The sequence below is a fragment of the Mus caroli genome, unplaced genomic scaffold, assembly GCF_978045245.1.
Source record: "Mus caroli unplaced genomic scaffold, Mus_caroli_1 scaffold_2, whole genome shotgun sequence".
Classification (NCBI taxonomy): Eukaryota; Metazoa; Chordata; class Mammalia; order Rodentia; family Muridae; genus Mus; species Mus caroli.
In genome coordinates this window covers 145953589-145975846 of record NW_028227257.1, presented here as the reverse complement: position 1 = coordinate 145975846, position 22258 = coordinate 145953589, and the positions used below count along the sequence as shown (strand labels likewise).

The 22258-nt window shown below is 49.4% G+C and overlaps 1 protein-coding gene across 7 annotated transcripts; it reads right to left on the bottom strand.

Annotated features, from left to right (window-relative positions):
• Window positions 1-1172: 1172 nt before the first annotated feature.
• Window positions 1173-22211, bottom strand: Traf1 (TNF receptor associated factor 1). 7 transcript variants are annotated; one of them, XM_085834989.1, is made up of 10 exons: window positions 21925-22211; window positions 19951-20016; window positions 18903-19001; window positions 18333-18603; window positions 16596-16678; window positions 9452-9471; window positions 8330-8740; window positions 6892-7069; window positions 5530-5678; window positions 1173-4222 (listed from the first exon to the last, which is right to left on the bottom strand). In XM_085834989.1, exons 5-10 carry the CDS (start codon window positions 16651-16653, stop codon window positions 4004-4006), a joined length of 1035 nt encoding a protein of 344 aa, XP_085691115.1. In that variant the 5' UTR covers window positions 16654-16678; window positions 18333-18603; window positions 18903-19001; window positions 19951-20016; window positions 21925-22211; the 3' UTR covers window positions 1173-4003. The 7 variants fall into 7 exon arrangements, with proteins under 7 accessions (XP_085691115.1, XP_085691112.1, XP_029330066.1 ...); XM_085834986.1 differs by having other exon boundaries at window positions 9452-9517; window positions 16596-16680; window positions 18333-18515; window positions 21925-22208; XM_029474206.2 differs by having other exon boundaries at window positions 9452-9517; window positions 16596-16680; window positions 18333-18480; window positions 21925-22207.
• Window positions 22212-22258: the final 47 nt, after the last annotated feature.

The following is a 22258-nucleotide window of genomic DNA, read 5'->3' as shown; positions in this document are numbered from 1 at the left end:
CTGTACTTGTCTTACCTGTGAAATTGATGACCCACGCAGATTAAGACAACATAATTAGAAGATGAAGTCCTTGTCATCTGTAAAGGGAGCTTTCCTAGCAGAAAGGTGTGTGTGTGTGTGTGTGTGTGGTGTATGGTGTATGTGTATCTGTGTGTGTGTTTGTGTGTGTGTGGTGTATGTGTGTATCTGTGTGTCTCTGTGTGGTATATGTGTATCTGTGTGGTATGTGTATGTGTGTGGTGTGTGGTATGTGCTGTTTAATGTATTTGTGTATATGTGTGGTGTGTGTGTATGTGTGGTATATGTTCCCATGTAGTAGGATACCTGAGTTCTGGCAGTGTGTGGTGGTGTGCCGAGTTAGCTCATAGGGCTTAGTGGCCTCATTCAATAGATAGGAAGACTGAGGCCAAGTGAAAATGCACTTCTGAAATAGTTGCTGCTCAGGGTCTATGTCTATCATCACCCTTCTGCCCATAGTGTGATCTCAGAGACAGCAAGTGACTGTCCTAACAGCACGTGCTCTGAGGGCCTTGGGGTGCCCTCATCACCCCACAGTACACAATACATATGGGACATGAATGTCCCAGGGAGGACAGAGGTGGCAGGGAGGAGCTGTGTCTCAAATAGGCTCCAACACTATTGGGCTGGGGACTACGACATAGATGGATCTGTGCTCAGGGGTGAGAGTATGGAGCGAGATCTTGGCTTTGTGTCCAAGGGAATTTTCCATAGAGTAGCCCCAGCAGGCTCCTGGCTGATCCAGTAAGGCAGGCTATCAGCCCTGGTATGAAGACTTAGGCCCACGGTGGGTGGCTTGGCTCTTCTGGAGGGGTTGCTTTCCTGCGTGCCTCACACCCCCAAACTCTTTCCCTAAAACCTCTCTAATGGGGCCTGTCTGGGGAGATGGCTCAGTCGGTAAGGCTCTTGCTACGCAAGTGTGACGACTGGAATTCTGTGCCCAGCATCTACATAAAAAGCCACCTACAAGCCCCTTCACACACTCGTGCATGTGTGTTCACACACACACACACACACACACACACACACACACACACACACATGAGAGAGAGAGAGAGAGAGAGAGAGGATGCTAACTCTGAAAAAGGAGTCCGATCCCTGTTGCTGGGAGTGTGTAGGGAGTGGATCCAACCACTCCATTGGCTGTGGGAGGCTGAGGATCTAGGTATCGTGGGAGGGGACGAAAAGCTCCCAACTTGGTAGGTGGCCTGGTCCAGTATCTGCCCGACTCTGCATCTTCCTATTGATCCTCAGTGGTTTCTGGCTGACCATGTTAACACTGCACCTCTCCGACTTTCCCAGGAGGAAAAAGCTAGAGACAGGTGGGGCTTGAGGAAAGCTTTCTAGCAGATGGCCCAGGTGTCTATAATACCCAGTTCCCTCTGGTATGCTCCCTACATCCCATCTGTGCCACATGCATGCACTCTGCTTAAACACATACATGTGTGTGCACGCACGCCCCAGATGTGGAGGCAAGTGAAAAGCAGCTTCTGGCGCAGGGTCATTAGGGGATCCCACCCAGAAGCCTCCCCGCCAAGGCGGAGTGCCGCGTTCGAGCAAACGGCGCCTCTGTTGGAGAGGGAGCCCGAAGGGCTGGCAGCTGTTCCAGGAGGCATGCCACTTCTCATTTGATGTCCTACCACTCACCCAAGTCCCTGGGGAGGATACCACTGTGAGTCGTAAGCTTCAGGCTCAGGAGGCAGAGATCCGCCTATTGCCTGTTTGCCCTTGAGAAAACTGCTTGACCTCTCTGAGCTGGTTTCTTCACCCATGGAGTACTGTTTTCAAAAAATAAGAAAACTTACTAAAATATCTCCAGCAGTGCTCTCGAGTCTCTGGGATCAAGGTGACTTTTCTTTCTGCCTGGTGCTTCTTTTACGGCTTTTCTACAAGTGATTCTCATCTACATAGAACCTCGAAGTTAAGGGCACAAATCAGTTCTTCCCACTTTTTATCATTGTCTGTGGCCCACTGTAGCCTCTGAGCAAATGCAAGGTTGGCAATATCCTGCAGAGTTGGCCCTCGGGCTGGGTGAAAGACCTTCCAACCATATCATGGCTGGAGGGAAACCTGGAGGAAGGGAGGAAGACCGGACACCGAAGATAGGGCTTACAATGCTAGTGTCCCTGCCATGATTGCTCTGGCCTCGGCTTTCCCATCTGCAAATGGGTGCAAGCCTGTGCACCTCAGTGGGCGGCTGTGAGGATACAGTGAAATGAGATTTGCCAGCAGCTTGCCTCCCTGATCCCTCAGTCACCCAGAAGAGAACAACAGCACAGAGCTTCTTTGGAAGATAAATGATCTGTCTGTTTAAACCACTGTCGTGTCCTCCTGTTAACAGGCCCAGGGCCCTGCAGGTGTGCAAGAGCTCATATATAATGATTTCTGTGTTCTGGCCAGTTGGCCTATCTATGTTTTGGCTGGTCCAGCCTTCCTTTCGTCACCCAGCCCCTGCTTGCAGCCAAGACACGTCCCATCCCCCCAAGGCTGTCCTCTCCTCCACACCCACATCCTCCACATATTTCAGGCTGGTTTGAGGCTCACTTCTTCCATGAAGCCTTCCCTCATCTGTCCATATGCTTTCAGTGATAATTATTATCATGCAGGCTTCCCGATGAACTAGAAGATTCAGGAGAGTAGGTTGCAGATCTCACTATTTCCCCTGCAGCTGCAGTGAACAGGCACAGACGACACTCACGGCTGTCCGTAACGCTTTGCTGAAAGCACAGTGCCTCTCACACTGTGTGAAGACAAGGTTCTCCTCCCATCAGAAGTGCGCCATTAAAGGTGTAGGGATGCAGCTAAGCAGAGTACTTGCCCACCATGCAGGAAACCCTGGGTTCGATTCCCAGCACCTCGGGTAACAGACAGGGTGACACACACCTAGCACTTGGAAGCTAGGAGCAGGAGAATCAGGAATTCAGTGTCATTCTTGACTATATACTGAGTTTGAAACCAGTCTGGGCTATATGAGACTTAGTTTTAGAAGGAGATGGGGTGAGGGGGAAGGGAGAGAAAGGGGGAAGAGAAAGGGTAGGAAGAGGAGAGGGGAAGAAAGGGAGGAAGGAAGGAAGGGAGGGAGGGAGGAAGGGAGGAAAGAAGGAAGGAAGGAAGGAAGGAAGGAAGGAAGGAAGGAAGGAAGGAAGATGCATGAATGGAGGAATGGCAGACCTTAGCAGTGTAGTCTCCCTTTGGCTGGGCACTCTGTGAGCAGTCATGAAGGTGCTGTGTGCTGCACACCAGCTTCAGACTTGCATGGCGAGCTCTTGGGTGTTCTTCTGTCTGTTGGGTAACTGGGCTGTTAGGTTTAGGTGAATGGGAAGTTGGAGGGGGATCCTGAGTATTGCTCCAGAATCCTCTGTGGGTGTGGTCTCACACCTGAAGCTTGAAATTCAAGGCTTTTGTTGTTTATTTTGTCTGTAAAAACATCAAAGATCTCCAGATGCAGCCAGAAAGCATTTCTGGGTTTACCTGTTTGCATGTCTGTTAACATAGGAACTCAGTCCAGGACAGGTTAAATTCACATTAATGTCTGACCCTTCTGCCCTGTGGTTCTAGTTTTGAGTCTGAACAGAGAGATGGGGGCGTTTTTTCCAGTTATACCCTGACCTCCAGAGAATGTCCTGGTAGGAGTGCCCCTCCACTTAGGCCCCATAGCCTTGGCTCAATGTCCAAGCCTCAGGCCCGGCTCTTTTCATCCTGATCTAGGCTGGTCTCAACATTTAGAACCTGCTGGCATGCTGGCCTCCTGGTGTCCTGTAGTCTGTGTGAAGAGAGCACTTCTGTCTTCTCCTCCACTGTCTCTGTACGCACACGTTCCTACAGCCTCACATCAGCCACAACCAGCATGCTGTGGCACTGCAGTCATGCCAGCCTTGGCTCCTTCTTGTCATGGGCTGTGGGCTCCAAGGGCAGGCAGGGCCTGGCTGTCTAGCTAAGTCCTCCAGTCTAAGCTGGTTCCTGTCAGGAGTCACCCCCCCCATCCCTAAGCACTAGTGTCCACAATGCATTTGAGGAACATTGTGTCATCTTTGACGTAGGCGTGCTTGGGTGACTGCAGCTTGCTGAGGGGGAAGAAGAGTGGGCAGCCGCTGGCCACGTTGGTCTCACTCTGTGGCCGCTGGAAGGAGGCTGAGCTCAGATCTGGCCGGAAGGCATCAATAGCATGCTCTCGGTTGTTCTGGTCAAGTAGCATAAAGGTGACCTGTAGGGTAGAGGCAGGTAGATGGTCAGGCCTCAGAGGCTGGCACTCTCCCTCGTGGAAGGCCAGTGTTTGGGGTCAGAGGGGCTGCATGCACACTGCTTGGGCTGTGCCTCTGACCCTTAGTTTACACGGAGTGGAGGCGGCAGTGTCAGGACTTCACATCTGTGTGTGGGAGTGGAAGGAACATCTGGAACTGTGGCAGCTTCAGGCTTTACCCTTCACTGGCCCACACAGCAGGAAGGCAGTGGAAATTCTGCGTGTGTGTGTGCATGTGTGTATACGTGTGTGTGTGTGTGTGTGTGTGTGTGTATGTGTGTGTGTGTGTGTGTGTGTGTGTGTGTATAAACAGAGGTCACCATTTAGGTGTCTTCCTTAATTGCTTCCCTTATTTATTTATTTAGATTTGGAGATAACTGGTTAATTAATGTATGCTGACTGTCTAGCAAGCTCCACAGGTCCTCATGTCCCCTCCTTCTCAGTTCTGGGATGGCAGGTGCCTGTACTTGATTTTTTTTTTTTTTTTTTTTTTTTTTTTTTGAGACAGGGTTTCTCTGTATAGCCCTGGCTGTTCTGGAACTCACTTTGTAGACCAGGCTGGCCTCGAACTCAGAAATCCACTTGCCTCTGCCTCCCGAGTGCTGGGATTAAAGGCGTGCGCCACCACGCCCGGCTCTGTACTTGATTTTTGATGTAGATTCTGGGGAATTGGATTCATCATTTGAGCCCTCTCCCTAAGCCAACAGCAGTGGGGATTCTGATGTCATAGTTACATTGGCATGAGACTAAGATGTACTGACAAGAAGGCTGGACACAGGCACCTAGCTGTGGCTTCTGACTCAGAAACTCGAGCTGGGACCTCCCTCCACACTGCAGAGAAACCTACTTCCGCTAGGGGCGGGGCTTCTGTCAAGCCTTGGGACTTCCGCGGAGCAGACCACTTAACCTCCCTGAGAAGTGGATCACCTAAGCACGACACAAACTGTGCCCTGGCACAAGCCCTTGAATATACCCCAGGAAACACTGCTTCTCACTATCCACTGAGGCTGTTTTTAAACTTGCTGGCACCGGAATTCCTGGGGAGGGCTTTAGGTAGCCTAGCGCTTGGGCCCTGTTCCAGACACAGCAGCTCCTGCTCAGAGGGTTGGGGGAGTCTTGGCTGCGGGATTTGCATTCGGCTTCATTTTATAAAAGGAAATGGATTAAAGTAACCAAAGGAGGCTTGCCCAGGTCTTCAAGTCCATGGCTAAAGTCAGCAGGGCCCAGGTTACCATGCCTTCCCCTCAAACCATCTTCTCTGGGGCCCATACCTTGTTCCGGAAAGGCCAGGGCAGGAGAGCATCATATTCTCCTCTCATGATCACGATGAAGAGGGACAGGTGGGTCTTCTTGCCTGAGCCATCCCCGTTCAGGTACAAGCGCAGGCACAACTTGTAACCATACTTGGCAGTGTAGAAAGCTGCAAGGTGAAGCCAGTGTCAGTACAGGGCATCAGGGCGGCACTGGGCAGTGCGATGAGGGGGTGGGGTTCAGCAGGCAGGGACCTGAGGATATCGGGGTTTGGGGCCCAACCCTCTTCTCTAGGAAAGTGCTGAGGTAGGTCATGCTCTAATTGCCTAGCCAGCCCTGGGGCCGGCACCTGCCCTTCTGATCACAGGGAAGGCCCCAGAAGACCCCATATTTGACAGTGCTGACTCAGCAGTGGGGGTGAGCTAGTATTTGTGGTTTTAATTCTTCCCTGGGGTGCCTTGAGGCTTGCCTCCCAGTTACACTTGGGAGCTACCATTTTAATGAACCATCAAATAGCTAGAGACTGAGCCCAGGAAGAAGTGGCTGGGTATTGTTTTATGACCTGGAACAGAATTCGGGTTAAGGCCCAGGCCTACCAAATCTTGGCATTGAGTCTTCTCTGTTGCCCAAAGATTGGGCCCTCCCTGGAGGCTGGTATGAGAAGGGTACTTCTTGGTTTTGCTAAAAATCCTTGGGAATGGCTCCAAGAGGCAAGACATCGCCAGTGACCAAGCCTGGGGTCCTATGGAGCTCTTTCCCTGATAGCACATTCTTGGGAAGGGCTCTGCACAGCTCTAAGCAGCCCCTGATAGGGACTCCACCTTTTTGGCTTCAGTTTATTTTTCTGTAAAATGAGGTTGGGAGGACAAGCACTTGGCAAGGCTCTCAAATGTCACATTCAGGGATGGCAAGGTCCTAGAAGGGGGTGTGGCTTAAACAGATCCAGAGCTGTGTAAATATTATATCTGTGCCTGTATATGTACACACACACACACACACACACACACACACACAAAAGAGCATTTTGTTACCAGTGAATAACAAGAGCTACCAAGTCACTACTCTGTGAAGTCATTGTCCTGAGCAAGGGACCCAGAAACAAAGAGCCACCCCTCATCTGCTCCACTCTCACCATTGAACGTAGGCTCCCAAGTCCCCTTCTCATCCCACAGCCTCAAGAAGAACCTGACTTTTGTTCCTCTTTACAGAGTGCAGGTGACATTCAAGAGGAGAGAGCCATGGGTCAGAGCACGGTGTCTGTCTCCCTCTAATCACTGGCAGGGACCCCAGCTGACCTAGCATGGCTGTTGTCACTCCATGCCTCCCAGGCCCCTTAGGGCCTACCTCTCCTACCAGTCTCTGTAGCCCCGAGGAGGAGTCACCTGGAGAGAAGAGGCTGACTGTCCGGCCACACACTGACTCGTGGCACCGCTTGGTGACATTGGTGATCTTCCACAGGAAGGTACCATCAAAGGATGCCTCCTCCATGAGTCGCAGACTGTGCTCAAGCTTGCCCAGGACCTGGTCTTTTTGTGCCAGGGTTTGCTGTAATTCCACCACCTGCAGGGAAGGCTGGTCAGCCAGAGGTACCAGCACCCAGCTTGGAGGGGCTGTTGGGGATAGTGGGGCATGGAACTACATTCACCCCAAAGAGGTTTTCCTGACCAAGCATCATCCAGAGCCTGATCCTGCATTTGTACTGCATGCTGCCCCATGCTTGGAGTCCCTTTCTCTTCTTGATCCCCTGGCCACCAACTCCTAGTCACTCATCAGGAACCTAGTCCACATATCCCTTCCTGTAAAGCCTCCAGCCATTGCCCTAGCTGGCTGGTCTCCCTCACTGTGTTTTACAGTTCTGAGGATTTTCATCCTCCTGTCCAGGCTGTCCCTGCTTCCCCCCTGGTGGGTTCCTTTCCTCTCTGTCCACCCATTGCATAGTGCCCAGCTGCTAGAGTGGAGCCAGAAGTCTGGTGAGATGGAAACCAGGGAATGTACTTTTCAACTGGGGTGAGGGTGTAAATTGTATAGACTGAGACTTTGCCTGGCCGTTTGGGCCCAGTGCCTGGACCTTGTAATAGTTTTCCCTAAAGAAATTTGAAAGAACAAAGGAGTCATGAGAGAGAAGGTGAATGGATCACATCCTCTCAGCAGCTTATGTAGGGGTGGAACTTATGTAGGGCCAGGCACAGTTTTATGGGAGACAATGAGACAATGTTGCTGTCTTGGATCTCGGTGACTGGCTACATTGTGGAAAGTACAGTCTCTGGAGTAGAGGAGGAGGACTGAGAACTACAGGCTCAGGTAAGTCTGGAACTACAGCCTGCATGTAGAGACTGAGGCGGAGAGTAAGAGAACATCACCGCCCACCATGCTCTGATGAGCAGGTGAAGGCACAAAGGGAAATTCTTCTGCTAGGATATGAACACTGACTGTCTGTCCAGAGCAGCTGTGGGGAAGCCGATGCAGGTTGTTCCACAGGCCTTGAAGGGCACAGCCAGGAACAAAGACAGGGAAGACACGGTTTTGTGGTAAGAATTCTATAGCAATGACAACCAGTCAGTGATGGAATGAGCAGCCAGGGAGGGAGCCGTGGAGGGAAAGTTCCCAGTGAATTCAAAGCGGAAGACTTGATTTGCACTGGATACTGGGGCTTTGATTTTTAATCCAAGCTTCTGACTCAGGGTCTTGATAATAGGTCTTGGTACACAGGGGAGTTGGTCTTGGATGGAGGCTACTTCATTGAGAGGGATGAATGGCAAGAAGGCTGGATGGCATAGGGGCTCCCTGAGCTGACTCTGAAAACATGCCCATCTCACTCACCCTCTGCTCCAAGCTCAGGATGTGCTCTCGGTCCAACTGGCTCTGGTGGATGGAGGCGGCCAGTGCCAGGTGGGAAGCCTCCACTTCCTTGTTGAGGACAGCAACGATGTTTGCAAACACACGCAGCTTCTCCTCCAGCTGAGCCAGCAGCTTCTCTTTCACCAAGTGCTGCAGGGCCAGTTCTTCCTGGCTCTCACAGCAAGGTGCCCGGTAGCAGTCTACCTCCAGGTCCCCTGTCGCTTCCACAGCTGCCTGAAGCTGCAGCTCTGACAGGTTCCGCTCCAGTGCCATGGGTGCAGACCCTAGGTTGGAGCCTGGTGAGGATTTCCACTCCTTTAAGACCGCCAGCAGCAGATATAGGTGGGAGGACTGGGAGGTAGCCTCATGCTCCTGCATGGATTGTGGGTTCCCCTGATGACAGAGTGAGGGCCTTTAGTGAACAGCCAAGTAGGAGGAGACCTTGGGGACCAGCAAGGAGACATGGACCAAAAGCCACTAAGCAAAACCAGATCTACTATCCCAGCAAAGGGGAAGTAGCTGTCTGTATATGGTAGAGGTGGAGTGGAGCTATATGCAGGACTATAGTCCTTAGATATGCCCAAGGGAGCATCATGCATCCCAGTCTCTAGTGTAACCATCCTGCCCTGCCCTTCAGCATAATGACAATTCAGGACCATGGAGAGGGGTGTGCGTGGGGGACACTTGAGTGACGCTTCAACAAGAGCTTAACTAAGTAAGGGCATTAAGAACCACTTCCCGGGGCTGGTGAGATGGCTCAGTGGGTAAGAGCACCGACTGCTCTTCCGAAGGTCCAGAGTTCAAATCCCAGCAACCACATGGTGGCTCACAACCATCCGTAATGAGATCTGGCGCCCTCTTCTGGAGTGTCTGAAGACAGCTACATTGTACTTACATATAATAAATAAATAAATCTTAAAAAAAAAAAAAAAAAAAGAACCACTTCCCATAGTGCAACAATGATGTAATGGTGGAATTTGTTGCTTGGTGGAATTTGTTGCTTGGTAGCTCATTAGCAAAGGAGCCACCCAGAAGGGAAGGTTTGGAGAGTGAGAGACACAGGGTCTGGGACCATGGAGAGATTTGACACTACCAATCTCTTACCTTGAAGGAACAGCCAACACCTGCAAAGGGACACATGATTTCAGCCTCAGCTACATCAGGGTGAACCTGGAAATGATAACTGTGTCACTGGATGCTAGAGGCATCTCCAAGGCTCACTCAAAGCAACAGGAACTGATAAGGCCAGAACTGGCCAGGCACATGGCTTGACCCACTCTGTTCCTTCTGTCTGGCCTACTTTGTTCCACTTTAGGAGTCCAGCCCTTCTATAATTGTCCTACAGAAAGAGCCCTACTGCACACAGACACAGAGCAAAATGGAGCTAACCCTCAATCTCCAGAGGTAGATGGAAGTGGAATGTGATGCAGGTGACCCTTTGGCTACTCTGTGGGTTTTTCTTTCTTTCACCCTTTCAACCCCCTAATACTAGATAGGAGAGAAAAAAGAACAGAGAGAAAAGGAAAAAGATCCCTGAATTAAGTCAGGGGTCAGAGGGGGTGATGCTGTCATTAGACTACTTCCTGATGATTAGGGAGGGCTGAGTTCCTTGAGGTAAGTATTATCTTTGCCGTCAGGATATCTAATTTCTTCTTGTTTCTTCTTTTCGCATGAGTACTTAAATCATGACCAACAGCAACCAACAACCAACCAACCAACAACCCACCATGTCTCTCAGGGCCCTAGCATTTATGTACTCTCTAAAAAGTCCCCAGAATCCCACATGTCACACAATATCAGCAACTATCTGCAGCTGGCAAAAATCACACCTCTGCTAGAGCATGAGGCAAATCATAGACAACTGCTGGGAACCAGCTAAAGCAGCCCCATAGCTCACACCTGGCATTAAAATGAAAACATTCTTATCATATTCCTGTGTTTTTCAAAGAAACCAGAACTCCAAAATTGTCACTACAATGTGCTGTATGTAACCACAATGAGAGCACGCTACATTTGTCATGACAGCTAAGATAAAGGGCAGCAAGGCCCATCCAGCAAAGATGTGGGTGGGGGCAATGAGAGCAAAACAAGATAGACACCTTGAAAAACTTATGGAAGGGTCTCCTCCTCCTCCTCCTCCTTTTCCTTCTTCTCCTCATTATTATTATTATAAAGGGCCTTACTACTTAGCCCCTGCTGGCCTGGAACTCACTATGTAGAACGGGTTATCCCCATACTCACACAACTCTCCCTGCCTCTGTCATCAAATCCTCTCCCAAGTGCTGAACTAAGCCATGCACCATCATAGTCAGCCATTTTTGGAATTCTGAGTCTCCAGCTTGCATTTCCTACATGCCGAGTGTAAGCGTGTATCACAGTCTTGGTGTATGAGATCAGGGGACTAAACCCAGGGCCATTAGGGTTCTACTAACTGGGCTATGTTCCCAGCCAGCGCTATGGAAGTATATTACAAAAAGCCAAGCCCTACTTACTTAAATTACTTGCTGACAAGTCATAGTCGACCATACTCCACTCCTAGGAATTTATTCAAGAGAAACAGAAAGTCATGTCTACACAGAGATGTGTGTGAATACACATAGCAACCTAATTCACAACAATCCCAATGTACTGACCCCTTTGGCACTTTGATTTCTTAACACACACACACACACACACACACACACACACACACACACACACACACAGAGGAATATTAAAAGAACGTGTTTTCATTTTAATCCCAGGTGTGGGGATACGGGGCTGCTTCAGATTATCCACAGCAGCTGACTATGATTTGCCTCATGCTCTAGCAGAGGTGTGATTTTGCCAGCTGCAGATAGTTTCTGATATTGTGTGACATGTGGGATTCTGGGGAATTTTTCAGTGGTATATAAATGCTAGGGCCCTGAGAGGTGGGGTGGGTTCTTGGTTGGTCGCTGTTGGTTATGGTTTGTTAAGTAGTCGTTCACAAAGAAGATAAAAGAAGAAAAAGAAATTAGATTACCTGCCAGCAAGATCAAACTTGCTACAAAGAACTTAACACCCATAATCAGCAGGAAGTAGTTTAACAATAGCATCCCCTCTTTTCTAACTCCTGATATTATTCAGGGAGCTCTTTCCTTTTCTCTCTATTCTTTTTTTCTCTCCTAACTAGTGTTAGGGGGTTTAAAGGGTGGAAGAAAGGGGGTGGAGAAAGTAGTAACAGACAGGTGTAGCCCAACCTGGAAACCATCTGGGAAGAGCCAGGGCTTCACAAAATGGATCACACAAAGTATCTTCTCCCTACAGAACTCTATTCAGACATCCAACAGAATTAATACTAACATTGGCTATAACATGAAGCTATTGTGTTAAAGGGAAGAAGCCGAGTGTTAAAAGACCTCCTACTCCAGGATGTCCTTCTGAAGAAGTCCAGAAGCAGCATGGTGGCCCTGACTGACAGCAGACATGGCTGGAGGGGCTGGGTGTGCTGTGAGTAACCAGCTCTTTGTAGGACAGAGTCATTTGTCATCTTGCCAGTGGGGACTTGCCTGACTTTGTACACTAACCAGGACTTCATCAAAATGTACACTTAAAATGAGCACATTTTTTCCTACATGTAAATAATAGCTTGATTCTATGAGAACTTGTTTTGACAGAATAATCAAAGGGGATTAGGATGGAAGGAGGGGAGCCAGAGGGCTTCAGGCTGAGCAGACACAAGGCCACAGGACTTGCTTTTCTCATAGCTGGTTCATGCGGTTGGTTTGGGATGCAGAGCCTAGCCTAGCAAAGCCCCACCCACCTGTCCCACTGCCCTCTGTTTGCAGGGACAAGCTGTTCCCAACCAAGAATAGGAAACAGATGTCTGATGGGAGCAAGCAGAGGGTGGCCACATCAGGGAGACACACTGGCTCTGGGGACTCCATTTCAGTGAAGCTTCTCCCACGGGTCACTGCTGTTGACATGTGGCTCAGGGACACCAGACGCAGGTATTTCTGACCTAGGACTCTCTAAGGTTCTATGACTCCTTCATGTCCACAGTTCCCACCCTTTGTGGCTTGAAGTTAGTGCTCAGAAGGATAAGGAGAAGAAAGTGGTACAGAGAACACTGGGATTCGGACATTGCCTACACAGTGGGATGAACCCACAGGTAAGTAGGACTTGTGGGTAGGACAGCCTGCTGTGGGCCTCATGGATGTCTGGCTCATCCTAATGATGATAACCCTAACTGGTCTTACAGTTATCATAAGACTATGAGGCAACATACATAAGTGTTCATAGTGGTTGCCTCTTGGTGTGAAACACACTTCACATGGAATGACTTAACACAATGCACACTTACAATCTCGTAGTTTTGAAGGCTAGAAGTCTACCAGGACACACTGGTGGTGGCATGTTCCTCTGGAGGCTGCTTGCAGCCCTGGCCTGTGGGCCCTCTATCTTTAACGTCTGCATCACCTTCCCATCCCTGTAGATACTTGTCTCCTTCTCACAAGGCCCCTGTGGTTATTCTATGTGCACCCAGGCAGTTGGGGGCACTCTCCCCGATTCAGGAGTCTTCATGTCTACAGGGTCTTTGACTCCCATGATTGTTCCTGCCAGGTCCATATGTCATGTATAAAGCATTTGAGGTTGAAAGGAAGAAAATGCCACCAGGCTATGAAGCAGGGCATTGGAGAACAGCTTTGCCATATGATTTAGGTTCAGGTAAAGCTTCTTTGCCTTGGGCCTTGATATAATGCCTATCAATAAATCAATGGGACTATCAGGATGCCACTGGCTTGCCAAGATTATAGATGCAAACTGTCCACTTTAGGAGTGTGAGGATGGGGAGTTCACACCGGTCATCACACTTCAGAGGACACAGATACAGAGACAGGGAAGAAATGCAGAAGAAAGAGACCCGACTAGTGTCTACATACACAGGGATCCTGGGAACAGAAGACTGACTGGCCTTCCTTAAATGAAGCCTGTTGCAGTTCAGTACAAATAAAAAAGAAGTCGGTACTGTGGCCAGAACCCAATATATGAGTGTGTGTGTGGGTCACTTGATAGTGCCACACATGTTTCCTAGACATAGCCCATGTGGCAGGAGCCCACTGTATATACACACTGGAAGTTCGACTCGACTGCTCAAACCCCTGTCATTTGGGGCTCAAGAAAAAGCCATGGCATTATCGTGAGCCACAAATCAATCTGCTTGACTGAACCTCAGAGGGGAGAAAGTGAGAGAAACAGTTTCCTGTTTGGGGGTGGGGTGGGAGGTGTGTGTGTGTGAGGGTCTCAACAAACTGAGTCAAATGTTATTTTCTAGCTCCTGGGGTGTGTGTGTGTATGTGTTGTATGTGTGCACCCAGGTGCACATGGGGAGCAGAAGAAGACATCAGATACCTGCGCTATCGCTCTCCACCTCGAGACTCAGTCCCTTGAGACAGGGTCTCTCACTGAACCTAGAGCTAGTCTGGTAGACCAACTCCAGCGATCCTGTCTCCACCTTCCACAGTGCTGGTGTTATAGGTATGCAAGGCTAAGCCTAGGTGCTGGGGATTTGAACATGTGTCCCCATACTCACAGAGCAGGCACCCTTATCTGCCCAGCCCTTCCTCAGCCCCAAGTCCCTGGTTTGTCTCCTACTCCACTGTCAATTGTTCAGGAGGATCATTCCAGGCAAGAATGGCCCCTCTTAACTAGGTTATCATTGGCTTTTTAATCTTTGCTTGCTATCTTGGTAACTGGGCCCTTAGTAAAGAGATACTGATCTATCATGAACTAGGAATGATGATGGCAAGCTTGTAAGCAGATGGTATGGGGAGGCTGTGTGAGATGGATGCCTTGGACTGAACTCATCTATTCTCTAGCCTGGCTTCTCTGCCCAGTTTCTATCTCCTAAGTACTCTAAGACACACAGACAATCATGGGAGTGACCACATGCAAAGGATTGGCTTAGTATTAGTCACTTTCCTTAGGTCAAAAGTCCCCCAAAGTTCCCATCAGGGGCAGACATTCCTGTTGTAACTACCCTGTGGCTTAACCACTGTGCCATCTCTCCAGCCTTTTACTTTGTTTGTCCCAAGGCAGCAAGTTTCAGCCTGTGCCCTTATAGAGCCCTGGACATCCCTCAAGTCTCTTAGAAGCTGGGACAGGAGAAAAAATGGGTTAAATAAGAGACCTGGTTCCAGGTGCCTCTTCCATTCAAGCCTGCTTGTATTAGGTTTTATCTTGATAGAGATGAAAATAATTAAAGCTGCCAGATTAAGTGACATTAAAGTCTATCTGGACAGTTTTACCTAACATTTATATAAGTGGTGTGTTTTAATTTTCCTGAGAGAAAAGGACAAACAAGCCTTGGAAAGTATACAGCCTGTTCCCTGTGCTGTACACACAGGGCGCAGAGGCCCACAGTAAGGCACCTGTGTCTGTCCCCATGTGATAGCTGGTCCCAAACCAGCCAAACAGGGAGGGTCAGAAGTTCTTCTGTGGAAATGAACTTGACCCTTATTATTGTGTGAGAGTCCACCAGAGGTGGGGTGTGTGGGGGATGCCGAGAACTAGAAGGGAAAACCCTTCAGTCAGCTCTGGGCAGGGCAGGAAGTCCTTGCACTCTCTGAATGACAAGGACTGGTATAAAGGAAGGGATAGGTGTGGAGCCCCTACTACATCTGCACCAATGGGTAAGAGGAAGGGGAGCCCTGGCAGCTGTTCACCTATGACTCAGATGTCACAGATCCTGGGAAGAACCGTCTAGAACCAACTTAGCATTTCCAAGCATTTTACTAAGGGAGAAATAGGGTCTAGACTTTGCCTCTAGTCACACACTGAGAGGCATAAACCTGTACCCCAAGGATCTATAGGCCCTGTGAACTGCTAGAGGAGCTTTGGCTGAAAGCAGCCTGCATTGGTCTCACTGTGGGGACAGAGAGGATGACCAAGTAGAGACTCTGACCACTAGAAGCTCTGGCATTGAGAGTCCCAGCGTGTCTTCCTCACATGTAAACCAAGAGGCTGAGGTTTATGTGGTGGCTTCTATGTGGTTGGACTTTTGGACTCCACAAGTTTTGTTTGGGATTTGATTTGTGAACATAAAGATGGCCATCCTTTTTCTGTATCTAGTAGAAGATTTACCACAAACCCCCAGTTACCTTCATGTCATTTCCACAAAGAAATATAAAGGAAGGAAACACTCAGAGTAAAGACCAACTCTCTAAATGGAGATAATTGAACTTATAAAACTGAATATTTTTCTATACTTTTGTCATGTCAGCATGAGCTGGTGGGACCAGAAGACCTCTGTGCTACACAGGCTCATGAAGGTCCTTTTAGCTTGGGAGGGGTAGAGGTGCAGAGTTCAAGGCTGTGTTGAATAAGTATGTCTCTCTGGCCCCCTCCAAAGGTCCTTTTACTCCTGGACTCACAGCATGGCCCACACAAGAGGGGATCTGAAAATGGCTTCTTTCTGAATCAGGAACTGGCTGACTTTTTCAGGTCAAGGACCAGAGATATTTGGGGTTTTGAAGTTTCTATTATGAGTGCTCACCTCTGCCGCTGTAGGGAGAAAGTGGCCACAGATAGCAGGTGAGAGTGAAGGTGGCTAGATGCTAATAACACTTTATTTGTAGACATAGACTTTGCATTTTCTAGAGGCTTCATGAGTTCCTAAATGTGATTTCTTCCATCAATTAGAAGCCTATAAACCATTCTTATCCCATCAGCTGCATATAAAACCAGGAGGTGGGCTGGATTTGGCTCAGGAGCCAGCTTATAGACCCCTGCTCTAGTCTAGTCTACAAATGGTGGTTCCAATTGTTCATGAATCAGAACCTGGCTTAGGGTGATGTGCTACCATCACTGTGAATACCTTGCCTTGCTCATAAAGCGAACTCATTGTAGATTCAACACAAAGGAGAGATGCACAGTCAGGGGCCCTATGGGCAACTACCTGCTTTGCACCTGCCTGTCTGAGTTCCCCCTCTCTCTTCCTCCCTCCACTTTCTCAGGAGTTGGTCCTCAGGGGCCTGCCACCCTACTTTTTTTTTTCTTCATTTTTTAATGAGACCAGGTCCTGATTAGCCTGGAAGTCACTATGTGGGGTAGGCCAGCTGTCCAGTGAGCCCCAGGGATCCACGTGTCTCCTCACACACATAGCTTTTATTACATGGGTTCTAGTGATCAAACTCAGGCCCACACAGATGGAGACATCTCATTAGTCTCCAAAAGATGGACAGACCTTCTGATGGACAGACCTTCTTCTTTGTCTATGCTAACGTACCTTCTCCTGAGTCAGAGGGCTTCCTGGGCTCACAGGTTGGAGGTTGTCTGCTCTGCATTTAGGACAGATCCGATCCTCATCATCTCTGGGGAAACACGAACAAGTCTCTCACATAAGGCACCACACCTTGCTGGCACCTTCCATCGGTCACTTGTACCTTCCTGACAGACTTCAAAGCCCGGATCTTGCCTCTTCCAGTAACTTAGAGGCCCATTGCTAAGGTCTTTGAAATCATGGGCATACACTGTTTCATGAAGCTTGCTGTTAGCTGCTTTTGCAGTTCCACTTGCCTTCACCTGATGTTCCCATCCTTATCTATGTGGTGTGGTTATGATTGTCCCACTGTAGAAATCCCATGCAAACGCCTGGTTACAGGGTCTCTTCTGGAAGAATTATCTATTGCCTTTCCCAAATTTGCAAAAATTTTGGATCCTCCCAATATGTCCAATCCCAAGGGATTAGGCAAGGGGTTCTGGGCTTGGAACTCTGTATGTTTTTCTCAGTACCCTGTATGTGGTTCTGGTCTCTCCTTTTTTGGCCAGGGGATGTTGACCTATCTTGACAAGAAGAAGACCTCAGAGTCTGTCTACTGGAAATGGGCATCAGGTTCAGACCAGGGTGCTCTATAGGATATCTGTGCACATAGCTCTGACTGACAGCAAGTGTCCAAATTGCTTTCTAGGTGAGGAGACCGAGGCCATAGGATAGCAAGGCAAATCCAGAGCACAGCACCTCAGGCTGGGCCCCTGCCTGCATGCTCCAGTTAGCTCTGCTCATTCTTCTGCCAGGTTTTCAGTGAGGTGGGGGTTTGGGGAACCCCATATAAGCTCAGAGCATCAGCTGTCCAGGAAGCCCAACAACTGCGGCCTCTACCCTCTTCCTGGCTTTTCCACAGCCACAACCTCTGGCCCTGCTCCTGTAGCCTCCTCCCCTTCGTCACCAAATGTGGACTTCTCATTTGGCTGATTCAGTTTCCCCACATTCTTAACGCTGTAAAGTCCCAAAGAAAAGACCATGCTCAGGGCCCAAGGCCACTTAGGAGTATCCCAGCAGGAAACTCATAGGAGGCAAGGAGGCTTGATCTCTCTGGGGGACTTTGCAGTTCTCATCTATGCAATAGGGGAGTGATTGTATTGCCTCCTGGAAGCTGGTTTGAGGACACAGGGACTGGGTACATGACACACAGCAGGTGCATAACAATTGCTCAAGGAAGGCTGTTAATGCTGCTATTGAGCCAATTATTTACTCTTTAAGCATAAATGTATACCCTACTGTATCTTTGCCCCCTTTAACTGGGTCTAATGGAACAAAATTGTGTTTTTTTATCACAGTTTGATGTTTGCCAAGGGAGGACACATTAATTACTGTAAGAAGTTCTGGGAACATTACTGATGGAGTCTTGGAACAATTCTGTGAGGCAGAAAACAGCTCCACAGATAAGTCATTGGGACTTGGAGACATCCAAGGTCCACATCAGGTCACCCAGTAAGTGGCTGAGTGATGCTTAAAGTTCCACCTTAACAGTAGTTGAACTGACTGACAGCTTCCTGTGGCTACTGATCCATTCACCCACAGCCCAGGGCATGGGCAGTATTCAGAAGAAAAGAGTGTGGAAATGTAGGCCCAGAGAGGTGAAGTTATCTGCTCACAGTCACCAGTTCCCTTCAGCCCGGCATCCCATCAGGGGTTCCTCCCTGGCAGTCTTTCCCACCGGCCCTTGGCTCTTTGTCCCCTCACCTTGGGTTCTCAGAGAGACAGGCTGTGCAGCAGAGAACTCTGGGCTCCGATGGGTCCTGGCAGGGAGCAGGGGGGCAACCAAATTGAAACTCGTTTTCATCAGGGGCTGAGCTGGAGGCCATCTTGGGGTTTCAGGTGGCCAGAAGGTCTGTTAAGTAGAGCAGAGGACCAGCCTTGTGGAGTCTGTAGAGAGAGGTGGGTTCTGGCTCCGGGCCACCCTTTCTGGTGACTTTATCTTTTCCTCTCTGGCTTGTGTGGTACGACGTCATAGCTGAGTCACAGCAAGGGTGGAGTAGGAATTACCCTTTGTGGTTAAAAAAATCCCCTGGACAGAGGCTAAAAACTTTAAGGAGTGTCCAGACATTTTTCAGAATGAGAACGAGCAAGAGACAGAATCAGAGGAAGAGAGTAGTGCCCTGGCTCTCCAGAGTCACTGTTCCTCCGCCTGAGAACCACAGGCTGCCTTCCTCTATCTCCTCCCGGGCCCTTGGTGGAGAGGCCAAGGTTGTTTTGTGTCCCCCACACTCCCAGTACCTCTGAGCCATGTACCTCTGGAACAATGGAGCTCACCTTTCTGATGGGAATCTCCAGGGTTCTGGGTCCTCCAGGATATCTGGGTGGCCTTGAGTAAATGTCACTTTCTCACACTGTCATTTGGCTACCCTATGTCTGAAATAAAATGGATTGCGACAAGTAGTCTCTAGGATTTATGACTGAGGCAACCAGAGGCAGCAGAAAGGCCTCCGATGACCCCACTCTGCCGGTGGCATTGTGCATGAGTCACGATGGTGACAAGTAAATAGGGCCCTCCCTCGCTTAAGCCCAAGACCTCCCCACCTCAGACTCGCAGTGCCTTCCTCCCAAGCCCCACTCAGGAAGTCATAGGTGGCTGTGTATCTGGTCAGGAGCCACCACTTCCCTGTTGAGAACAAAGCCCTGGAGGAGTCCAGGTGCATGGGGGGCTGCTCTTAGCAGCCCATCAGACTGGAGATGCATGTGTGCATGAGACGAGAACATGAAAAACATACAGCTGACTGTGTGCTGGGCTGACTGTGTGCTGGGCAGAGTTGCTCCTGCGATCCTTACAATCCTTCTGTAGCTACATACAGTTCAGTGAAGCAAGGTGTGAGGCTCAAAAAGGCACAGCCTGTGGTAGAGCAGTGGGCTGTGCTCTTCCAACATGGAAGAGATAAGAATGAGGCAGCACGGTGAAGTTTCAGAGCCTGGGATGTGTGTTAGAGCACCAGGTTCTTCAGGCTGTCAAATGACAAAGTGACCTCTGTATACCTTTCCATCCAACAAAACTGCTCTGTGCCTAGACAGGTCTGGAAGGGGATCACAGATCCATCACATGGTCTTATTTATTTATTTATTTATTTATTTAGAGATAGGGTCTCACTATGTAGCCCTGGCTGGCTTAGAACTTGCTATGTAGACCAGGTTAGCCTTAAACTCACAGAGATCTGCCTGCTTCTTCTTCCAAGTGCTTGGCATTAAGTTGAGCATCACCATGCGCCACTATGGCAGCCTTACCACACCCCACTCACCACACATTCTTCAATGTGTCTGAGCCTCACTTTCTGTATCTGTAAAATGGGGATAAAAATGTCTATTTTACCCAGTAGCTGAGGTGATCAAATGAGATGGTGTTCCAGTTTCATTTCTTTTGCTATGATAAAACACCCTGACGAAAAAAAGCAAAGTGAGAAGAAATTTATTTGGCTTACAATTCCAGGTTCAATTCCATCATTGATGGGGTGTGTTGGGGAGTCAAGATAAGACTCTAAACAGCTAGTCAAATCACATCCACAGTTAGGGACAGAGGGAAACAAATGCATGGATGCTTGCTCCTTTGCACTCAGCTTAGTTTCTCTACTCTTACACAATTTACAGTCCCCTGCCTAGGGAATGGTACCACCCACAGTGGGCTGGATGTTCCTACGTCAATTAACTCAAGTATGACAATCTCCCACTTTGTGCCCACAGGCCAACCCAATCTAGACAATCTCTCATTGAGACTCCCTTCCCAGGTCATGCCAAGTTGACCATTATAGCTAGATGTCACAATAGGTAAAGGTGTGGCAGGGGCCTTGACTGAAGTGGCCTGCTCCAAAAGCTTTGATAATTTATTCAGGTGATGGCCACACCCTTCTTTTCCTCACAATGAGAGATTTAAAATGGCAAATTACTCTTACACAGTGTTTGGGCATCTATCAGCTTCCTTGAGCCTCCCAGGTGGTCAGGTCAAGTTAGACTCTGTTATGTCTCTAGATAGCGTCAATGGTCTACCAAGCCTGGGGTGACACCAGAACATCTAGTGGCTGCTGGCCAAGAGGTTACTCCATCCTACAGACTTCCAACTGAACCCTCCCCAGCCTACTCAGCTAATGATCTCTCATCTCCTTGCCTGCTCTTAGAAAGGCATTCCCTTAACTCCGTCCTCAGCCTGACCAGCAACCCCCTGCACCCCACATGTCCTTTCCTTTTCCGACTTGGACACAAGGGAGGCACCCAACCTTCTGCTCCATCCAGCTTCTGGATCCTTTTCTCTTGTCCTAGCCTCCTCCCCCCTCACTGACTCCACATCTCCCAGCTCCTGCTACCAGCATTAGAATACTCCCACAGGGCTGTGGGCTAAGACAACAGGCACTGCTGCTTGGGTGCTACCAGTTAAGTGGTTTGTTTTTCTCAGTACTGGGATCAGACCCAAGGCTGCGTACAAGTGCTTGCTAACCAACCAAGCCACAGTTCCAGCCTCGTTTTAAGTACTTTAACAAACATTTTGTCAATATTTCCCTCCAGTCTTTGGAGACCCCCTACTCTATAGCCCAGGGGTCCAAGGCACAGATAAATTGAGTGACTTGCTCAAGACCTTAAAGCTAGAGAGGCAGGAAGGACTGAGACCAGACCTGCGCTTTAAAATGAGCTTGGCAATTATCCCAAATTCTTCTCCCATATCTACTCTCTCTTCTCACACCGCAATACAAAGTTTAAAGAAGATTGTCAGCACAGCTGCTGAAACTCCAGGGAATCTACTCAGCCCTGTCATAAGCCCACACGCTGTCAAATGCTCTGGGCCTGCCCTAATTTCAGTCTCATCAGAAGCAGGCCAGTGGACTTCTAACCTTCCCTTCTATGACAGCACTTTCCTTCACACCCTTCAGAGTTATTTTTTACACCGCTGTGGCTCTTTACAGGTCTCTTTCACCGCCTTCTCACCTTAGACTCATCTCCATGGCTCCCAGAATGGGAAATCTATCTGCTGAACAGAGGCGTCCCAGCCTCCTTCTAGTTTTCAGGGACCCACCTGGGCCACACCCCACACGTTGGAACATCTCGGTGACAGTGCCCTTATTGGGATCCCATGGCCTACATGCTGCCTTTAGCCTGCACATGCTGTCTAGTCGCCTACCTATGACTCCCTGCCTATCTGCCCCCTTTCCTTCAGCAGGTGATGTCCCCTGCCACATCAGAACGAGCTCAGAGCTGAGGGCAGAACTGAAGTGACAGCTTAAGGATCAGAGCACCGCTCAGGAAGGGAGAGAGGCTGAGTATGCTCGCACTTGGGGACCCGCGGGTGCCAGCAACCAACCTGTGCGCCGCCTTCTGCTCGCACCCGGCCGGGCTGTAGCGTCCTTGGGGCAGAGAACCGGGCTGGGCTGGCGGAAGCCAAGGGAAGCTGGGCTGGGCAGGCGGGTGGGACTGAGCTCGGCTGGCTTCGGAGGCTGGCCGGGGGCGGGGTGATCGCTCCTCCCTCAAGGAAACAGAACTGGAGTGCGTCTGTTGGGGTCCTGGTGCTAGCTGACTCCTAGCACTCCATCAGTGACTGCACTCCTGAGATACTCAGCACACACACAAACAATATTGAGCTCCAGCCTGAAATGCCGCAAGGCTAGAGTGGAAAAACAGTAAGCTACAGTGGATTC

Excerpts from the sequence above, each read along its gene's own strand:
- Traf1 (XM_085834986.1), bottom strand. The coding sequence starts at position 18,454 with ATGGCCTCCAGCTCAGCCCCTGATGAAAACGAGTTTCAATTTGGTTGC. Across the intron at positions 5,679-6,891 it reads AGTCAGCCTCTTCTCTCCAG|CTTTCTACACTGCCAAGTAT; the intron begins GTGACTCCTCCT and ends TTCACCTTGCAG. Across the intron at positions 4,223-5,529 it reads CCTGGCCTTTCCGGAACAAG|GTCACCTTTATGCTACTTGA; the intron begins GTATGGGCCCCA and ends TCTACCCTACAG.